The following is a 17,888-nucleotide window of genomic DNA, read 5'->3' on the forward strand; positions in this document are numbered from 1 at the left end:
AATCCTTTGTTTTTATTGGTCTTCAGTAATATTCTAATTTTCTGATATGATGAATTTGAGATTTTCATTTGTTGTCATTTGTAATCATCAAAATTAAACGAAATAAACATTTGAAATATATGAGTTTGTATGTAATGTATGAATATAATATACGAGTTTCACTTTTTAAATGGAATTACTGAAATCAATCTACTTTTTCATGATATTCTAATTTTATGACCAGCACCTGTATGTTCATTCTTGTGGCACTTGTTTCCCTGTTTATGGTCTCCAAATGGAGGAATTATGAGTATGTAAATTAGGCCAGACTGTAAAACTTTTCACCAATCACCTGACAAAAAGAAGTGTTTTAGTACATCTTCTTTAAAGGCCTAGCACACCTTAAAGGAATGCATATTGTATTTTGCCTTTCATGCTGAAGTTTTAGCCTAAGCTGATCCTATATTGAGAAATGACAGTTATAACCATTTTGTTCAAACCTGTAAAACAACATTATAAGCAATCTTACATGATATCATTAACAGTCTTGCGTGACCTATTAGCACTTGGAGTAAGTGTTGTGGATGACTGTCAGCTATAACTACACCAAACTTTAGCTTGATATCTGTAAAATTCTGAGGTATAGCCATTTATGTGTAGGCTAAGGTCAATTAGCTATAGTGTCCTTAAATTTGGGTTGACTCCGAAAGTTAATCAGTTGTAGATGTACATCCCATAATTACATTCAGAAAGAGTCATGAAAAGCTGTCCATGGTTTGAGATATTTTGCTAATGCTACAGACAAACAAACACACACACATATATATATATATATATATATATATATANTATATATCTCAACCACAGCCAAGTACCTACAGAGTGTAAGGCAGGTAAAGGAAAATGGAAGTCTGGATCTAGACGTCCCACAGTAACAAAATTTACTAAATTTGGATTATTTTTTTTTTTTGTGAAAAACATTTTTTTTAATCTTGCAATTCTCCCATATAGCTTAGGTGTAATGCAAGAGTTACTTGCCCAGAATTCCTGCAGCTCCTTCCGTGTTGCCGTAGGCCTCTTGGCAGCCTTCCTGACCAGTTTCTGCCTTACCCTTTCTTTATTTTTGGAGGCACATCCAGTTCTTTATGTTCCATTGTAAAAACCTGGCATTTTAACAGTAGAGTGTAAACTTTTATATCACTTTCTTTTTTACATCTTATGTCATAATGATTAGAGTGACAAACTCTTGACTAGTGTGTGCACCAAAGAAAAACCGCATCAAGAGTTTTTACAAGTATTTTATCGGAGAAAATTACAAAATTAGAACAAATAAACAGAAGTTTAAAGAGACAGTTGTTACATAAAGGCTCTTTGAAGTGCATATCACTCGTCACCTTTCATGCCATAATTGGACTTTCAATGTCCAGTAATGGTATTTAGTGTATTTAATGTGTTTGAAGCCTTAATGCTGCTGTACTTTCTGAATTTTGTGTTGGCTAATTCAAATTACTGTGGTGGCCATCTTGAAGAGGACTGACTGTAAAGGTTAAGCAGTTGCAAATGTTCAATGATTACTTTCTGAAAGTTTCAATAGTGGAAGTTTGACCATTGGTTCACAAGTTATTTTGGTAATAAACACACATATGGGCAAAAACAGCCTCATTAGCCACTAAAGAAGAAACTGTCCACATTTCTGCAGATGAGAGCAGGTTGTACATTTTAATTTAGAGTTTCTTTCAGCAGAATTATATATATTCCTGACTGATCAACTGTTGGCTCAATATGTAGTTAGATAATGTGGGAGCCTTGGTGAGAGATGACCTAGAAGTAACATGATCATTTGGAATCAAACAGCTTCTGTCCCAGCCTAAAATTCCCACCTTTAAAGCAGCCCCCCCCCCACCTTGTTGCCTTAAATCGACTGTATTAGAGCCAATACTGTCCCATGTTACCAGGCAACACCTCACTGACCTGACAGCAGCATCTCAACAGCACAATCCACAGCACTGCTGGAGATAATTACAAAGACGGTACCTGTTGTTCAAGCTGCTTCTATGCCATTACATTTCACAGTGAACAGCAAGTGGAGCTGCTGAGACTGCCTGGCTGTTGTGGAACAATTATTGGCATATCACACACACACACACACAGCTGAAAGGATGACAGCCTCTGTGGGAACAGAGGATGCTGATGACAGGCTGGAAACAAGCAGGAAGATGTGGATTTTTCTGTCTGGTTTTATAAAATACACTCCATCTTTCAATGTGTGTGTGGATAAACATCTCCAGCCTCTGCAGTCATAACTCACTGTACATGACATACCGAGTGCATGTGTCTGTTTTATACGTTTGCTCCTCTCACTGCATATGTTTATAGTTGCCTTTCTCATCCAGCAGATGCACCATAGTGTGTGTGGCAGCACTCCTATACAGACAATACTTCTTATACTTGAGGCTGGCTGCTGGGGCACTAATCAATCCAATCACTGGCACTTTGCCATCTCTTCTTAGTCCCTTCAAATGGATCAGAATTCCAGAGGAACAGAAAGCTGATTCATCAGCTGCCAACAAAATATTGACACTCATTAGCAAAAGGAGAGCAGAAGCTGCATACAGAAAAACATGCACAAACAAATCTGCTTATTAGGATAAAACTGCCTTCTAAAATGGTGCAGTTATTATTTTACAACACTAGGGGGCTCCATCTTCACAGAGCCATCAGCATCGGGGATTTGTCATCACTGAAGTTTCTTCCATCTTCAGCTGTAAGGATCTAAAACACAAATATTTATACAGAAATGTGACAAAGGTAAACTCAGCCTCTGACAATGTCTCAAACGCCATCTAAAATCCAGAGGCTCCAAACTTCTCTCTGCAGCCTCAGAGACACCAGAGATTAATGTAACTTAGGGTTCCCACACATCTTTAGAATAAAATTCCACACTTTCAAACCCATCCTGTGGACTTTTGAGCCTTTTTTGTCAATGAAACATCTGTAAATTCCCTGTGAAGGTTTATACAGTGTACTTTACATATCATAAATCTATAGCAAAAACAGTAAAAGACGAACGTTTGCATTCTTTGGGGCTTAGGCATACATGTGGCAGAAACGTAGATTTCATTTGTAACATATGGTTAGTGATCTGCAGCTAAACAGTTATAAACCAGACAAGGTCACACTATAGGAAGTAGCTTAGGGGTTCACAGTTTTGTCTGCAAGGGGGGGGCTTAAAACACTGAATAAGTGTGGGAAAAATAAAACAAAGTATGGAGAAATGTCAGACTTCAAAAATTCTAAAATCAAATTCCATACTCATTAATACTGTGTAGGACCCCTGGCAACTGCTGGCTTGTATTATCAACATAAAATAGATGAAGCAACTCCACTTAACTTCCACTGTCTAAATTTAAACAACTAAAACCAGAAACAATTATCTGAAGTGTACTTTTGTCCAACAAATGCAGCCCTCTAATTCACCTTTGGACAGCATTTCCCCTCATCTTTTTACAGACATTTTTCAGAACTTTTGTCCACTAGTTGTCACTCTGATTAACATGTCTGTTTCCTCAGGCTGTGTTCAAGCTGCTTTTAAACATGCTGCAGTGCTGCCTCTCATAAAAAACAAAAGCCCTGACCCAGGAGTTCTCTCAAACTATAAACCAATTTCAAAACTGCTTTTTCTGTCAGAAGTTTCAGAGAAAGTTGTTTTTAGGCAACTTCAGAGATTTTTAAATGCCAATTATATTGGTGAACTGTTGATTCTCTGCTGTTTTAGTTCTTTTACACCTTTCTGCTGCCTTTGATACTGTGGACCATATCTTGCTGTCACTAACTGAGCAGGTGATTTGTATCAAAGGCACAGTTTTATCCGAGTTTAGATCTTACCTGACCAACAGGAGTTTTCCTGTTCACTTGGAGCTGCAGCTTCTATGACTCGTGGGGTACCTCAAGGGTCTATTCTAGGTCATCTGCTTTTTAACCTTCATATGTTGCCTTTAGGGTCTATTTTTAGAAAATATAACATCCCTTTCCACTGTTTTGCTGATGATGCCCAGGTTTATATGCCCACTGAGTTAGACAGGGTCAATCCACTTGAACCACTACTGAGCTGTCTAAATGACAATGAAACCTGGTTGAAACTAAATGTTTTGAATCAAAATGAGAATAAGACTGAAGTCCTCAGCTTTGGTAAATGTAATACCCTTGACATTCTTGGCTCATTGGCTTCATACAGGGAGTCGATTGTCATGAATCTGGGTGCCATTTTTGACAGACCTTCTTTAATTGGACTGAACACTGAACACACAATTCCTGGTCCAAATTTCTCCCCTTTGGCTTCCTGTCCATTTCAGGAAGGATTTTAAGATTATACTGTTTGCTGTTAAAGTTTTAAAAAGGTCTGGCCCCATCATACATGTGTGAGCTCCTTAACATCCACACTCCAGTAAGAGCACTTCGGTCTACCAACCAGTTTCTCTGAGATGTTTCAAGATCCAACAGTTTACCTCTTCATATACAAACCACTGACACTGTTCAAACTTTTGAATCTGTAAATAAGAACCATGATTTTTCCTTGTTCCTTCTTTTTTTCCATGTATGAATCACAATTCACTTGACTACACGAAAATGTTGCAGCTTTGTTTTGAATGATAAAGCTCTTACAGCTAACAATTAGAGACTTATTTAGGTATTTAACAGGATGCTGAGGTAAACTAAGCAGAGGAAGTTTGGGTTTTTTTAGCAGGACAATCATTTATTTGATTTTCCTGTAACTTTGGCAGAAATTGAGCAGAAGTTGAACAAAAGAGGGTTTTTTTTGTTTGTTTGTTTGTTTTTGTTAGTGCATTAATTTCAGAGGCACCCTCCTCACTTGGTAACAGGTTACAGTGTAGCATAAAATGTGAAGGAAGGCTTTAAAAGGTCCCAAATCATTTTAAACAAAAAAAAACAAACAAAGAAATTCAACAAAAACAGCAAATTTTGTCCTGTAAGAAATCCAAACCATCAAACATTCATATATATTTTCAAGGCACATATTCAAAGAAATTTAGCCAAAATTAGTTCCAATTTTTAGGCAAAATAATATACGGACAGTGTTAAACTGACTTTGGCCAAGTCTTTGTTCAAAAATCTGGCTAAAGACAAGTCGACTTCAACACAGCAATGTGTGTTTTATGAGTGTGTGCCTCAGAGGTCAAAAAAAAAAAAAAGCAGGAATAAAAGATCGAGACACAACAAGTGATGCAACTTGCCCTTTCTCATCTTCCACATAGATCTCAAAGACTTTACTTGTGTTTACAGCCTGTTTTATCATGTCATATGTCCTGTATGCAGTCTTATCTAATTTTAGTATTATGACTCACAAACACACAAAGGACATTATTACTACCAACAGAACTGAGATAAAGATGAAGATGTTCATGTAATTCCTCCTGTCAATGTGTATTCACATGCTGACAGATTCGAATTTAAAGGATTGTTGCTGCGAAGACTGTCTGCATGTTTAAATCTGCTCCCTAAGCTAAAGATCACTTTGACAGAGACTCCAGTTCAGATCCATCAAAGTGCTTTTAGCATTAAATTTTTAACACTAAAAAACGTTTACATGATATGGGCCATTCATGCTAAAGAATACAGTTTTTCCCTATTTATTGGGGCTGAGGTGCACAAACTGTGTCATTACAAGCCACAACTCATGAGAATCCTTTTATCCTTTTCTCTTCAGTAAAGGTTTCACAAATACCTTCACAAAAAACTCTCAGACTGCAATTAATTTGAAAGAACAACTGCATTGTCTCTAAAAGGTCTCTATGATCTGTGGTAACTCCTACTGGTAAAACTGCGGTCAGAGGCCTCCCACTTCATTACACGAGCAGCTTTCTAGGAATCGTTTTAAACAGTCAATCATTTTGTGGATGGATGGTTCAAATAAAGTAAAATGTGATGTCCAATGACCTTTCCAGTAATACAGGACACTCACTTGCAAGGTGGACTTCATTTCTAGGCAGCTGGAAATGTGATAGTCAAGTCAGCTACACCATACAAGAGGAATTGTGGAAAAAAAGGAATGAAAATCAATGCAGACCACATTTAAAACCAAAAGAGAAAAATGTCAACAATAAACAAAAGATCATTTCAGCTGTTTCATTTCTACCTTTATTCCCAAATAATACTTTATTCTCAAAGTGATCAATTTTTTTTATTTACAGACAATGTCTGTATTTAGATGCATTTTAAATCGGTTCCAAGTTTAAACAAGGTTCTCTAGATGCAGTCATAATGATGTTACTGTTTGAAATCAGATTACTTGTCTTTCCAAATTGCAGACAATTCTAAAAAGTGTAGCACTTACTGCGGCACTTGGCACAGCGTCCCTTGTACTCCAGCAGGTCCAGACTCCGGCTCTGCTCGCTGACCGATCGCCTCGGCCCACTCTCCCTCAGGCGAGCGGCCTCTTCTTTGGCGTACACCCCAAGTTCCTGGGTGTAACGCCCATACATCTGTAAAGAACCAAAGCAAAACATTTAGCCTAATGTTCAACACACACATTCAGTGGGCAGAACCCATTTGTTTGATTATACTTATGTATAATTGACAAAAATGGGATCATGTCCAATTCATTTCTGACAAGTCAGTCTGTCAATGTTCACAAATTCTAGTATGAATTGGGCGATTTATTTTTCAGAAACGTTGTACACAGCCTACAATTCAATTTTGCTAGCCGTGCACATACAATGGATCATTATTTTCCAAATACTGGCCATGCAAGACATGGCTGCACAGCTAGCCAGCTAGCCTACTTTTTTCATGATCAGAAGTATTTGTGACAGAGGAAGTCATAACCGGGCTTAATTTGCAGGCAAACAAACATTCAGGCAAAGGGCTGTTGATGTCTTAACAAGCTAACAAAGACAAAATAACTTAAGAATAAATCTAACATCTTTCTCAAACCTAGCACCTTACAATAAATTTGGAGAAAATAGACTTTTGTTTTAAAAAGTACATACATCTAAGATTTGTGATGTGTTTTTTACCACTCACTGAGCTTTTGACATTTGGAGTTGCAAAACTGCATGTGTCAAAATATCAGAAAGCCATTCAGTGTCTCCTGACTGGTTTTCAAACTGGTCAGAGATTCAAGCACAGCGGTCACATACCCACAGAACATGTTCAAGGAACAGGAAGCACAAAGCTTCACTAACAACACCACCTCCATACTGCTCTTGGAAACAAGGACACTAATAATTTACTCTTAGCCACTGAAAATAAACTCGTAGTTCAACCAATCAAAGACAGATGTGTTTCTGATGCAGAGTGTAGTTTGTGTTTGCTTTCATTTAGTTGTTTTATAGAACTGAAGTTACTGTCTGTAAAGATAACAGCATTTATGGTGGTATAAGCAGTACTACTTGCAGTTTTGCTCATTGATGTTTTGGTATTTAACACAAGTCTTGCCTGTCGTTGCTAATGATTTGATCCAAATAGTGAACTCATCGCTGTCTTCAGGTGTTTTCCCCCAGGGTTTGAAAACAGCAGTTATCAAACCACTGATAAAAAAGAACAATCTAGACAAATCACTACTGCAGAATTACAGGCCAATCTCCAACCTCCCATTCATCAGCAAAATTATTGAAAAAGCAGTTTTTAAACAATTAAATAACTTCCTAACAATAATAAATCGCTTTGACTCCTTCCAGTCTGGTTTTCGTGCTCACCACAGCACGGAGACGGCCCTTGTAAAAGTGTTCAATGATATCCATATAAATACAGACTGTAGGAGAACCACAGTGCTGGTTCTGTTGGACCTCAGTGCAGCTTTCGACACTGTTGACCATGACATTTTACTGAATCGACTGGAGAGTTGGGTTGGACTCTCCGGTCCAGTGCTCAACTGGTTTGAATCTTACATAAAGAACAGGGATTTCTTTGTTTCAATCGGAAACTCTAACATGCTCTGACGTAAAGTTATGAAAAAAAGCACTGCTGTTAGTTTTTCACATATTAATAATAACTGATGTGATACCTTCTGGTAATCCCAATTAAAAAACACAATAGACCGCTTTCAACCTAAAAGTCTTGAACAATGATTAGCGAGCTGCTTAAAATCATAAATATTACATTTTTGTTGTACAATTTGGACCAAAGACTACAGAAGTCTTAGAGCCCTTCTGATATTCCTGTTTAATATAAATACATTGTTTGAATTATGTACACAAAGGCAAAATCAAACATTAAATTAGAAAAAAAAAATAAAGATGAAGATGTCTAAGAAACATCCCATATGACTAAAAAACAAACATTTTATTACAGTACAATGCAATAGATTCAGTTTAGATATCTGTGAGCAGACATTAACGATAGAACGATAGGTAAATGTGAACGATGGGAACAAACGAACAATCGATAGATTAATAGAGAGATTCTATCTCTCTGCTCTTTTGGGCAGCAAGGAAGCTTGGCAGTGTTATTTGGCTTGCCCAACATTTCCAAATGTCTTTGGGCAAAAATACTGAACATTAAATTACTCCCAATCTGTGTGAATGGTTAGATGTTACTTGTAGTGTGAAAGCACCAAGTGGCCACTAAGGCTAGAAAAGTACTATATAAATGATGCAGTTATTTATTTATTAACCTTTATTTAACCAGGTAAATTCCACTGAGATCCCAGTTCTCTTTTTCAAGAGAGACCTGAGCTTCAAGGTATGCATGTTTTTTTTTAGACTTTTAGACCAAAATTCTTTCACCATTTTACTCTTTTACTTTATTCACCACTATGCCTGCAATTTCACAATAAAACAAGGCAATTTTTGTTTCAGTACTTAAAAATCTATTCACCAGATTACTGCTGTTTTTTTCAGGATAAAACAGGAAACGGAACCCTGCTTATTTTTCTTAGAATGCGCCCACTGTTGCAGAAACAGGTAAGATGACATATGGGCACAACAGATCTGAACAGTGGCATCTTGTACGGACCGTCTGAGGTGTACACAAATAGAAGGCTCGCAGGCTATTTTTAGCCACACAGACACAAACTGGCACATCTTTGACCAGAGTTTATGTGAACAATAAAGCCCTGAAGGTTCACTGCGGTTTCATTCAAACTGCAAAACTGTCAACTCAAAGAAAAACTCAAGGGCATTAAAAATAAAAACAATTCAACAGAGAGGGCTATGGGACTAAAGGGGTTAAGAGTCATATTACAGACAGCTCAGATCTGATTGTGAGGATTTTAGTTTGGCAGGACCTCATTGCACCCAAGTTGAGAAAATGTTTACCTTTTCCATTTCCTACTGTAGTGAGCACATCTTGTGCAAGTTATGTCCATATCAAGCAAGCCTGGCATCTGGAAAGCCTTGCCAACTGTGTAACTAAGGTCAGTGAAATCCCAGCCATCCCAGCCACTGTAGTTAGACCAAACTCAGCAAAAACACTGACTGTATTAAATGGATCAGACGTCAGACATGCCTGAGCTACAGTTGATCAGGTTTCTCAATTTCATTACAAAATTTTCACAAGAAAATACTTTAATTGCACAAGCCTAAAAACAATATCATGGTGTACACATCTTTACACAAAAACTCAACATTTTAGCAGAACTTTGTGAGTTATCCGACACCTAATTTTCCTAACTTTTAAAAACAGAATCTGGCATTAGTATCATCAGTATCAGTCAAATATCTGGGGAACACCTGCCACTGGTCCAAATCAGTAGAAAAAGCCAAATGTTGGACTGGAACTGGATGGTCAAACATTTTTGTAAATGTTTTAAATTTAATAACTAATGAAGGCCTGGATTTGGAGTCACGCACAAAATTTAAGTGTAAACCACTACAGGCTGATCCAGCTTTGATGTAATATCCTTAAAACACATCAAAATGAGGCTCAGTATTGTGTGTGGCCTCCACGTGCCTTTATGACCTCCCTACAACACCTGGGCATGCTCCTGGTGAGGTGGCAGATGGTCTCCTGAGAGATCTCCTCCCAGACCTGGACTAAAGCATCCACCAACTCCTGGACAGTCTGTGGTGCAACGTGACGTTGGTGGATGGAGTGAGACATGATGTCCCAGATGTGCTCAATCAGATTCAGGTCTGGGGTAACGAGCGGGCCAGTCCATAGCTTCAATGCCTTCATCTTGCAGGAACTGCTGACACACTCCAGCCACATGAGGTCCAGCATTGGCTGAAAGTCAGTATTGGATGCCTTAGGTAGGCAGGCTAAGTCAATACTTTGTAAACATAAGGACCAACTTATATCGGCACTAATGCAGCAGATTTTAATCAAAAGTTGTCCGTCATTGCAAAATCAATGTATGCAATACCAAACTAAAAGACTGCAACAATTAGACACAAGCTGCATATCAATAATCTATGATATAAGATTGAGCCAACTGACCTAAATGTCCATAGTCAGTTTAGAGAATAGTAGATGAAAAGCTAAAGCACATGGATAAGGTTGTGGGTGTCAAGATGATAAAAGAAAAACAGGAGCAAGGAAAACGTGAATTTAATGCATCGAAGCACAAGCCAAATTAGAGAACTTAAAGCAACAGCATAAGACTACATGAACATGTCATAGCAATAGCACAATTTGAACATGATCACAGTTCAAAAAATATCAACATTGTATGTAGTCTCATTAAAATTTGACACAAACAACATTTGCTGCAATGTTTGTAATGCAAAACAAAGTTGACAAATACTCAACAGCATGTGAAAGTAAAATTCCAGCAACTACAATATAGTTAAACTTGACAAAACAACTTTGAGTTCCTGTTTTAAGAGGTTCTTTTTGGCCTCGTTTCATATTAGCTAAGCAGAATTATTAGAATGGACCAACATTGAGCCTATATCGTTCACACACACACACACACACACACACACACACCAGTGTTTAGGACAGGAAGTTTGAGTTTGGCAGAAAACTACTGTTTTGAACGGTTTACTTGATACACAGCTAACATTAGTTACACCTGCTGTCGTTTGGTTTACATCTTGTTTGTAAGTAGCGTCTGTAAAAATCTAATTTCAAAGCCCAGTAGAATCATTTAGACTGAGGCAGAATTTGAACTGATGTTTATTACATCCTCTGTTAGACTTTTTGGAAAACAACAAAAACTAGGTTTTTACTTTAATAGATGTGTTTGTGTGTTCTTCACTTTTAGGATGTTTTATTATTTCAAAAATTTATGATTTTTAATACTGCATGAAAAGTCACTGCAGATTAGAGTGAAGTTGAATTATGTTTATCTTGAAAAGGTATATGTGTTTTTGTTTTTTTGTTGTTTTTATTTTTAAAGGAGCAAAAATGTAATCAGAAAGAAGAAAATTATTTGCTAAGGGTTAGAATTCAGAGTTCTAAATCTGATTTCTAGATAAGATCAATAGTCTGATATAACTTACAACCAAAGGAAATGGCACTGATTGCCTACAATTGTTAGCTTTTGAGCCTAAGCTGTTCTAACCTTTGTAATCTTTCTCTCACTCTCTGACTAAAGGCACAAACACAGCTGGCTGCAGTCCAATGAGTCAAGCCCAGATGACCAATCAAGTACAGTACAACACAACGCTCCCTGACAGTGTGTGTATGTGAGTAATTCAGAAAAATATTACCAAAGAACAACAATTGAGAGATAAGTTAGTGTTCCTTCCTGGTAGACAACCTTCCTTTTGAAAACATTACAATAACAGGCAGAAAAAGCTGTTTTTTTCATGTTAGTGCAAGAGTGTCAGCACATTTGTGTGCAGAGGAAGGAAGGAGAATCATTGTGTAATTAACCTAAGGGGCAGACTGTGTGAGGGGCTTGAAGGAAGGAGTATGTTAGATAACAAACAAGAATTGAATCTTGTTTCCCAACTAGCTGCCAGCAGTAAAATAACTAGTATCTAGTAAAATACGATCTTTAGGAGAGGTTTTCCACTGAAGTGGAGAGCCTAGGGCAGAAGAAGAACTCAGGGGAGTTCACATATTCTTTCTTGCCTGGGAACATGTACCCCAGGAGAAATTGGAGAGTGTCTCTAGAAACAGGGATGTTGGAGTTTCCCTGCTGGACCTGATACATTGCAACCCAACCTCATGACAGAAAATGGATGGATGGATGGACAGCCAAGAGAAATCTAACAAATTTGCTTGTTTACAACATCACAACCATTTCTTTTTCCTCTCAATACCAATTCTTTAACTTAAAGCTCCTTTTTTGCCACTTCAGTACATCCTTACTTTAGAAGTACACATGGAGAAGTGAGATGAAACAAATTTACAGTAAGTAACAGTTTCTCCTTTGGGGTAACCAGGAGAGGGGCTAAACTTTGGAGTGTTGTGAGCTCATGCCAAGCTGCCATGCCAACCTCTGCGCAGCTCTGGGTGAGTGTGAGAGAGACCCAAAGAGAAGAAAAAGGAGGAAGGATGGAACATGAAAACTGCTTGAGGTGTTTAAAAAAAGAAGTGACTAACAAACTAAACAGAAAGGTAAAAGAAATAATGGAGGGGTGGGTTAGGAGGGGGCCATTAGGACATTTGGCAGTGCATACAGAATCCATTCTACAGTGTGAGCTGAATTTTAATTTTAACTGTGCATTTAGGAGGACAAAGTGAGAAAAAAATCTGAAGGAAGAACGGTAAGAATGAGTGCATCTGTGCATACTGAATGATGGTGATTAATTACACACCTGTTTGACAGTAGAGCAAAGAAATGTCAACCACACACTAAAGTTCTAAGTCTATTTCAGAGATCCCTCCTGCTCTTGCTGTTGATACACTTTACAATTCTGATCCTCATTTTCTCTTCTGAATGTAATTACTCCGCCCAATAATCTGCACACAACCAAACATTGTCCCTTCGTCTCTGACAAAATGTGCAGCTGCACATTGGCATTAGCGCCACGTCTCAACCAAAGCAATAAGAAAAGCCACAGTCACTGCAAAGCCTTGATATTCACCTGTGGACTCGGAGTCTGTGTATGTGTTCATGCAAGCAGCAGGTGCACTCTGCGGTTGCCTCATTAAGAAAACTGTTTTTCAATTGGCACATACCACACTGCTAAGTGCACCCATGCTCATTCCATGCATCTCACTTTTACCAACCTTCTGTGGTTACGACTTTTTTAGTTTAAAGCCGTAACTACAGATTTGAAGGTTAGTGATAAGGTCCTCTCAGTTCAGTTAATTTTTATAGATATTCTACACATACTTTTTGCCAAAGAATGCATGTACTTAATGTAAAGAAAACATTTAACATATGTTAAAATTGTTCTTATGAAACCAACTTCTAGCACACTGAATTTAACGTTATTAAACTGAATTATAATGTGATGTTATGACTTTTAGAACTGTTACCTCACAGCAAGAAGGTTGTGGATTCAGACCTCAGACTTTCTGGGTGGAGTATGTACATTTATCTGGTTACTCCAGTTTCCTCCCACAGTTCAAAAACATGAATAGGACTCTAAACTGACCTCAAGTGTGAGTATGTGTGCATGTATCTTGGTGTTGACCCTTTAGGCTGGTAACCCATCCTGGGTATACCCCAGCCCTCACCCATTGACTGTTGAGATAGACATCAGCTTTAAAGGAGTCTCTCTACAGAGAGGAAAAACATCTGCACATCATAGAATTGCCTGTTTATTTTGATTTGATTGATAAACACATTTGGTTCTTCAATTCTGAAAATGGATATTGTTCTAGAGCAGGGGTCTCCAATCCTGGTCCTCAAGGGCCACTATCCTGCATGTTCTCCTTGTTTCCCTGCTCCAGCACACCTGATTCAGAGGTTAAATCACCTCTTCATGTCTGCAGAAGCCTGTTAATCACCCATTGATTCAGATCAGGTGTGTTGGAGCAGAGAAACAAGTAAAACCTGCAGGATAGTGGCCCTCGAGGACCAGGATTGGAGACCCCTGTTCTAGAGCATGAGGCTGTGGTGGGGCATTCATCCAAATTATAAAACCACTTGTAGATAACCATTCACCCACCGGTCTGAATGGCTTAGGCATTGAAAACAACTGGAATTGACCAGCAGTATATTTTAGCAGTCCTTTTCAGTAAACCACTCAGCCCAAAGAACAGTAAGCATCTAAAAAAATGATCTGAAATGTTCTAATTTTAGTCCATCATTCAGGGTGATTTGAAGAACTTTGACAGCATACTCTAGGGAGCTGGAAAGAAGGTTACAACTCATTGCCCAGCCTCAGGTCCAGGAGGAACAGTATGACTTTCATCCTGGTCATGGAACAGTAGACCAAATCTTTACCAATGCGTGGTTCCAAAGGGGGTCATGGGAGTTTGACTCCCCAGTCTACATGTGTTTTGTAGAAGTGGAGAAGGCTCATGACCCTGTTCCCCAAGACATTCTGCGGGAGTATGGGGTGCCTGGGTTGCTTTTAAGGGCTATCCGGTCATAATTTGAAGCAGAACATTGTGACAAAGTCATGGAAACAACTTGGTGAGGAAGTGAAAAGATACCAGAGGGCAGCGGCGCCGTATTCATTTTTAAGGTGGGGGGCCGTTGGGGTGTTTCGCCACCTTGCACTCTGTTTGTGCGCACCTTGAATGTCAGGAGCACATGTTCAGTTTTGCCACACAGTGATGTCTGTGGGTACTTTCACAGCCATCAGATCTAGAAAAGCTTGCAACCAAAGTCTTTGTTTTGAAAATGAACAAACTGCAGTCATGAATAAGATGTTCTTTTTTTCACAGAGATGTGGAGATAGATATTTCTCTGTTTATCAAGAGTAAAGTGTGTTATTAGTGAACTGAATAGCGTCTCGTTCGTCACCTTTTCATCATCATTGTTCACACATCTGAACAGCAAGGGGTCATTTTTTGATCTTGCAAGTTTACAACTAAGAGAAGCAGCTAAAATTTGATTTAATTAGCTAAAACATTGATTTTTAAAACTAAAATAGACTATTTTTAATTTAATAGACAAAGTTTAATTATGCATCAAGCTTTTACCTAAACTGAATCATCATCAAGCAACAATAAATAATTAAATGTTTTCACCTGTGATTTTTCTTATTCAAATCATTTATTAGGAATGATGATCATGAGTAAAACTAACTGCTAATTGGTAACTAACTTTACTTGTTTACTTTTTTCGTGCAGTGGCATAGGGGCCGTTTGGAACAGCCGTGCAGAAGCGAACTTGTGCCGTAAACCCAGTTTTTTGTTGTTGTTGTTTTTAATACACAGGAGATGGTGAGGAAAGCAAACGATTTAAATAATGTAGTTAACAACAAACTTTATTTTGAGGGTAAAATCGAGGAGATTGACAAAAATGCTTGCTCATTTCAGTCTCAGATTTCCTATAAATCATCGGGTGGTTAACATGCGCTCCTTCACTGATGTCACCCCGGCCATGGATGTCTGAGGTTAGCCTACTTCACGGCTGTTTCTGAGTGACATGCATTCAGAAACTGAAAAAGACCTGCTGCCACAGGTCCTGGTTATTTTTTTTTACTTCTTTTATTTCAGAGATGAGAAGGGATTTCTCTTCTTCTCCTCCTCTGGCAGTTGCAAACTCCAGCTGCTTTTAGATGAGCAAAAATGACAAACTATCCACGCAATTATTTGTTTACCCTGACAGCAAAAATTATCTGCTCTGGGTGAGCATTTTGGCCTGGATCCGTAAACGGACCTGGGCACGGGGTCTCTTCTTCCGGAGCTGGCGCAGGTGTGTAAATCATCCACTGATTGTAATGCAGATCTGGCGACTTGTAAATGGATTGGGCCCAGATCTGAATGCTGTAGGATTTGTCTGTGCCTCTGTCTGTATCTAGACAGGGAGAGAGCAGTCAGTCACAGCTTGTCAGCAAAAGGTGTAGCCTGTGTAAATGTCTGGTGGGACCAGCTGATGGGCAGGGTCATAAAGTGAGGGGGGGGCAATCGCCCCCTGCCGCCACGCCTGTTCCGGCACCGTTGCCAGACGGTCATGCCAGGGTGGATCTATACAGCATGGTGAGGACACAGAAAATATCAGGGAAAAACCTATTTGGTGAATATGAAGAGCAGAGTACAGTCACCATTGCCTTCACACTGCAGGAGGTTTCACAAATATTGTTGTGATCCAGTCACGTTCTAATAGGTCATAGAGAGAGCAACTAGGCCATCATTCAATGTAAAGGGGAAGATATATAAAAGACACAAAGATGTGTACCCAATCCAATATGACGGAATACCCCAACGTGATTTGGTTCCTGATTCATGGCAGAGTTACACACCAACACACACCACAGTGGAGATAGACCCTTTGACTTGACAAAAATCCCATGGCAGTGAATGATTACAAACGTATGTTTCCTGAATACTGTATAAAAGAAAAATACAATTTGTTTAAAAAAATTGATTTAGATTAAAATCCAATGAATAATACAACATATTCACAGAGAGTACATAATGAAATGATAATTAGTGAAAGTTATTCATCCTAAAGAAGCATGGTGGTGATGTACAGTGGAGGGGACAGAACAAAGCTGAAAGGACTTCATGGCTTTAATGAGAAAGTTGTACGCAACAGTCTAACACAAAAGTGACCTGCCTCGCATAAACCCTTTTAAAACCAAGAGGATCACCAGTGACAACGCAGTGCATGTCAGTTTTAAATTACCGTAATTAGATTGTTGCAATCTCAGAAATGTTCAATCTGCACTTTTCAAGAATTTATAAAAAGAAAGTTGAAGAAAATTCAATTCTGTTTTTGTCCTTTTCTTATAACACACAGTTTTAGGTATTTAATTACATAAGAATGGTAAATACAGACAGATTTTGAAAGTTCTACTTCTCCTGGAATAAGAGTGTAAATTATTTACACATAGGGCATTTTTTGACAAGAAAGACCACGCGTTTTAATAAATACATCTATTATTATGGTGCTAAAAGGGTTAAACAGACAATTTTAGCTCTGACCTAAGGCAACAAGAGAAATGCTTTCCAACAACACACTCACACAATAGATCTATTACTTAAATCTTTTCAAAAGTCTCATCCTCCCCTCTGAGGTGCACAGTCTCTATAATCATTTGTTCCCTTTAGTTTTACCCGGCAATGACTTAATAAATACTTCCATTGTTCCCCCTGTGTGTATTTGTGAGTAAACTTGATGAAGTTAATCCCATCTCATGTGATAAGGCTAAAGAAGTTAATTCCTTAAAACTGACCAGGTTATTTTTTGTGCATGTGTATGAGCCTCTCTGTGCGCCAACTGTGCTACTGTTGGCCAAATAAGCAGGGCTCCCATCTTTAGTTACAATGAAAACTTTGTGTTTTATCAATTCCCTTCAAACATCAAAGGGGCTTTAGTTTCTCCAACCTACTGACTACAGAGTAATCAAACTGGATTTGTATGAGTTGTGGAGGAAATAAGTCTTTTTTTAAAGGAAGCAAAAGTTCAAGTGATGAAAATGCAAGCAAGTTAAAAAAACAAAAACAAACAGCAAAAAAAAAATGTGTATGCTGAAAAGTACTTCAATTTAAAGCTGATCTGAATAAAAGTTATGGACTAATGCAAAACAAAACATTTTTCATCATTTACCCAATCAATCCTGAGTATAAACAGAGCAGGTCACTGACGGTGTTGCTGTTGGCACTGCCACCGTATTATGGTGTAGTTGTGCTGCTTTTATTGTCATTTTTATCCATCTCGTTAGAGTTAGTGGAATATTCTTTTGTGCTCCCGGGTTGTGTATTGCATAAATACAACAATCACGATGTCATGTGATTGTTGTACCGTACATAATGAAGTAAAGTATATGTTGCATTGTAAGTAATTGTGCGGCCTGTTGTGATGTTATTAACGGCCGCACTGGGCTAATGTCGGGGAATATATTCTGTCTGATGCGCCTTTCATTCAATTCCTCCAGGTCACTTCTTGGTTTCATCCATCCATCCATCCATCCATTGTCTTCCGCTTATCC

General features: G+C 38.3%; 1 protein-coding gene across 5 annotated transcripts in view; it reads right to left on the minus strand.

The window, feature by feature from the left end:
* The window catches only part of clcn2b (chloride channel, voltage-sensitive 2b), a 204,581-nt gene that overhangs the window by 144,174 nt on the left and 42,519 nt on the right, over positions 1 to 17,888 (minus strand). For all 5 annotated transcript variants that reach the window (XM_017436968.3, XM_017436967.3, XM_017436971.3 and 2 more), the window contains exon 2: positions 6,332 to 6,479. In XM_017436968.3, coding sequence (XP_017292457.1) covers positions 6,332 to 6,479 — 148 coding nt within the window. The remainder of the gene's footprint in view (positions 1 to 6,331; positions 6,480 to 17,888) is intronic.

Source organism: Kryptolebias marmoratus, linkage group LG2, assembly GCF_001649575.2.
Source record: "Kryptolebias marmoratus isolate JLee-2015 linkage group LG2, ASM164957v2, whole genome shotgun sequence".
In the NCBI taxonomy this organism is placed as follows: Eukaryota; Metazoa; Chordata; class Actinopteri; order Cyprinodontiformes; family Rivulidae; genus Kryptolebias; species Kryptolebias marmoratus.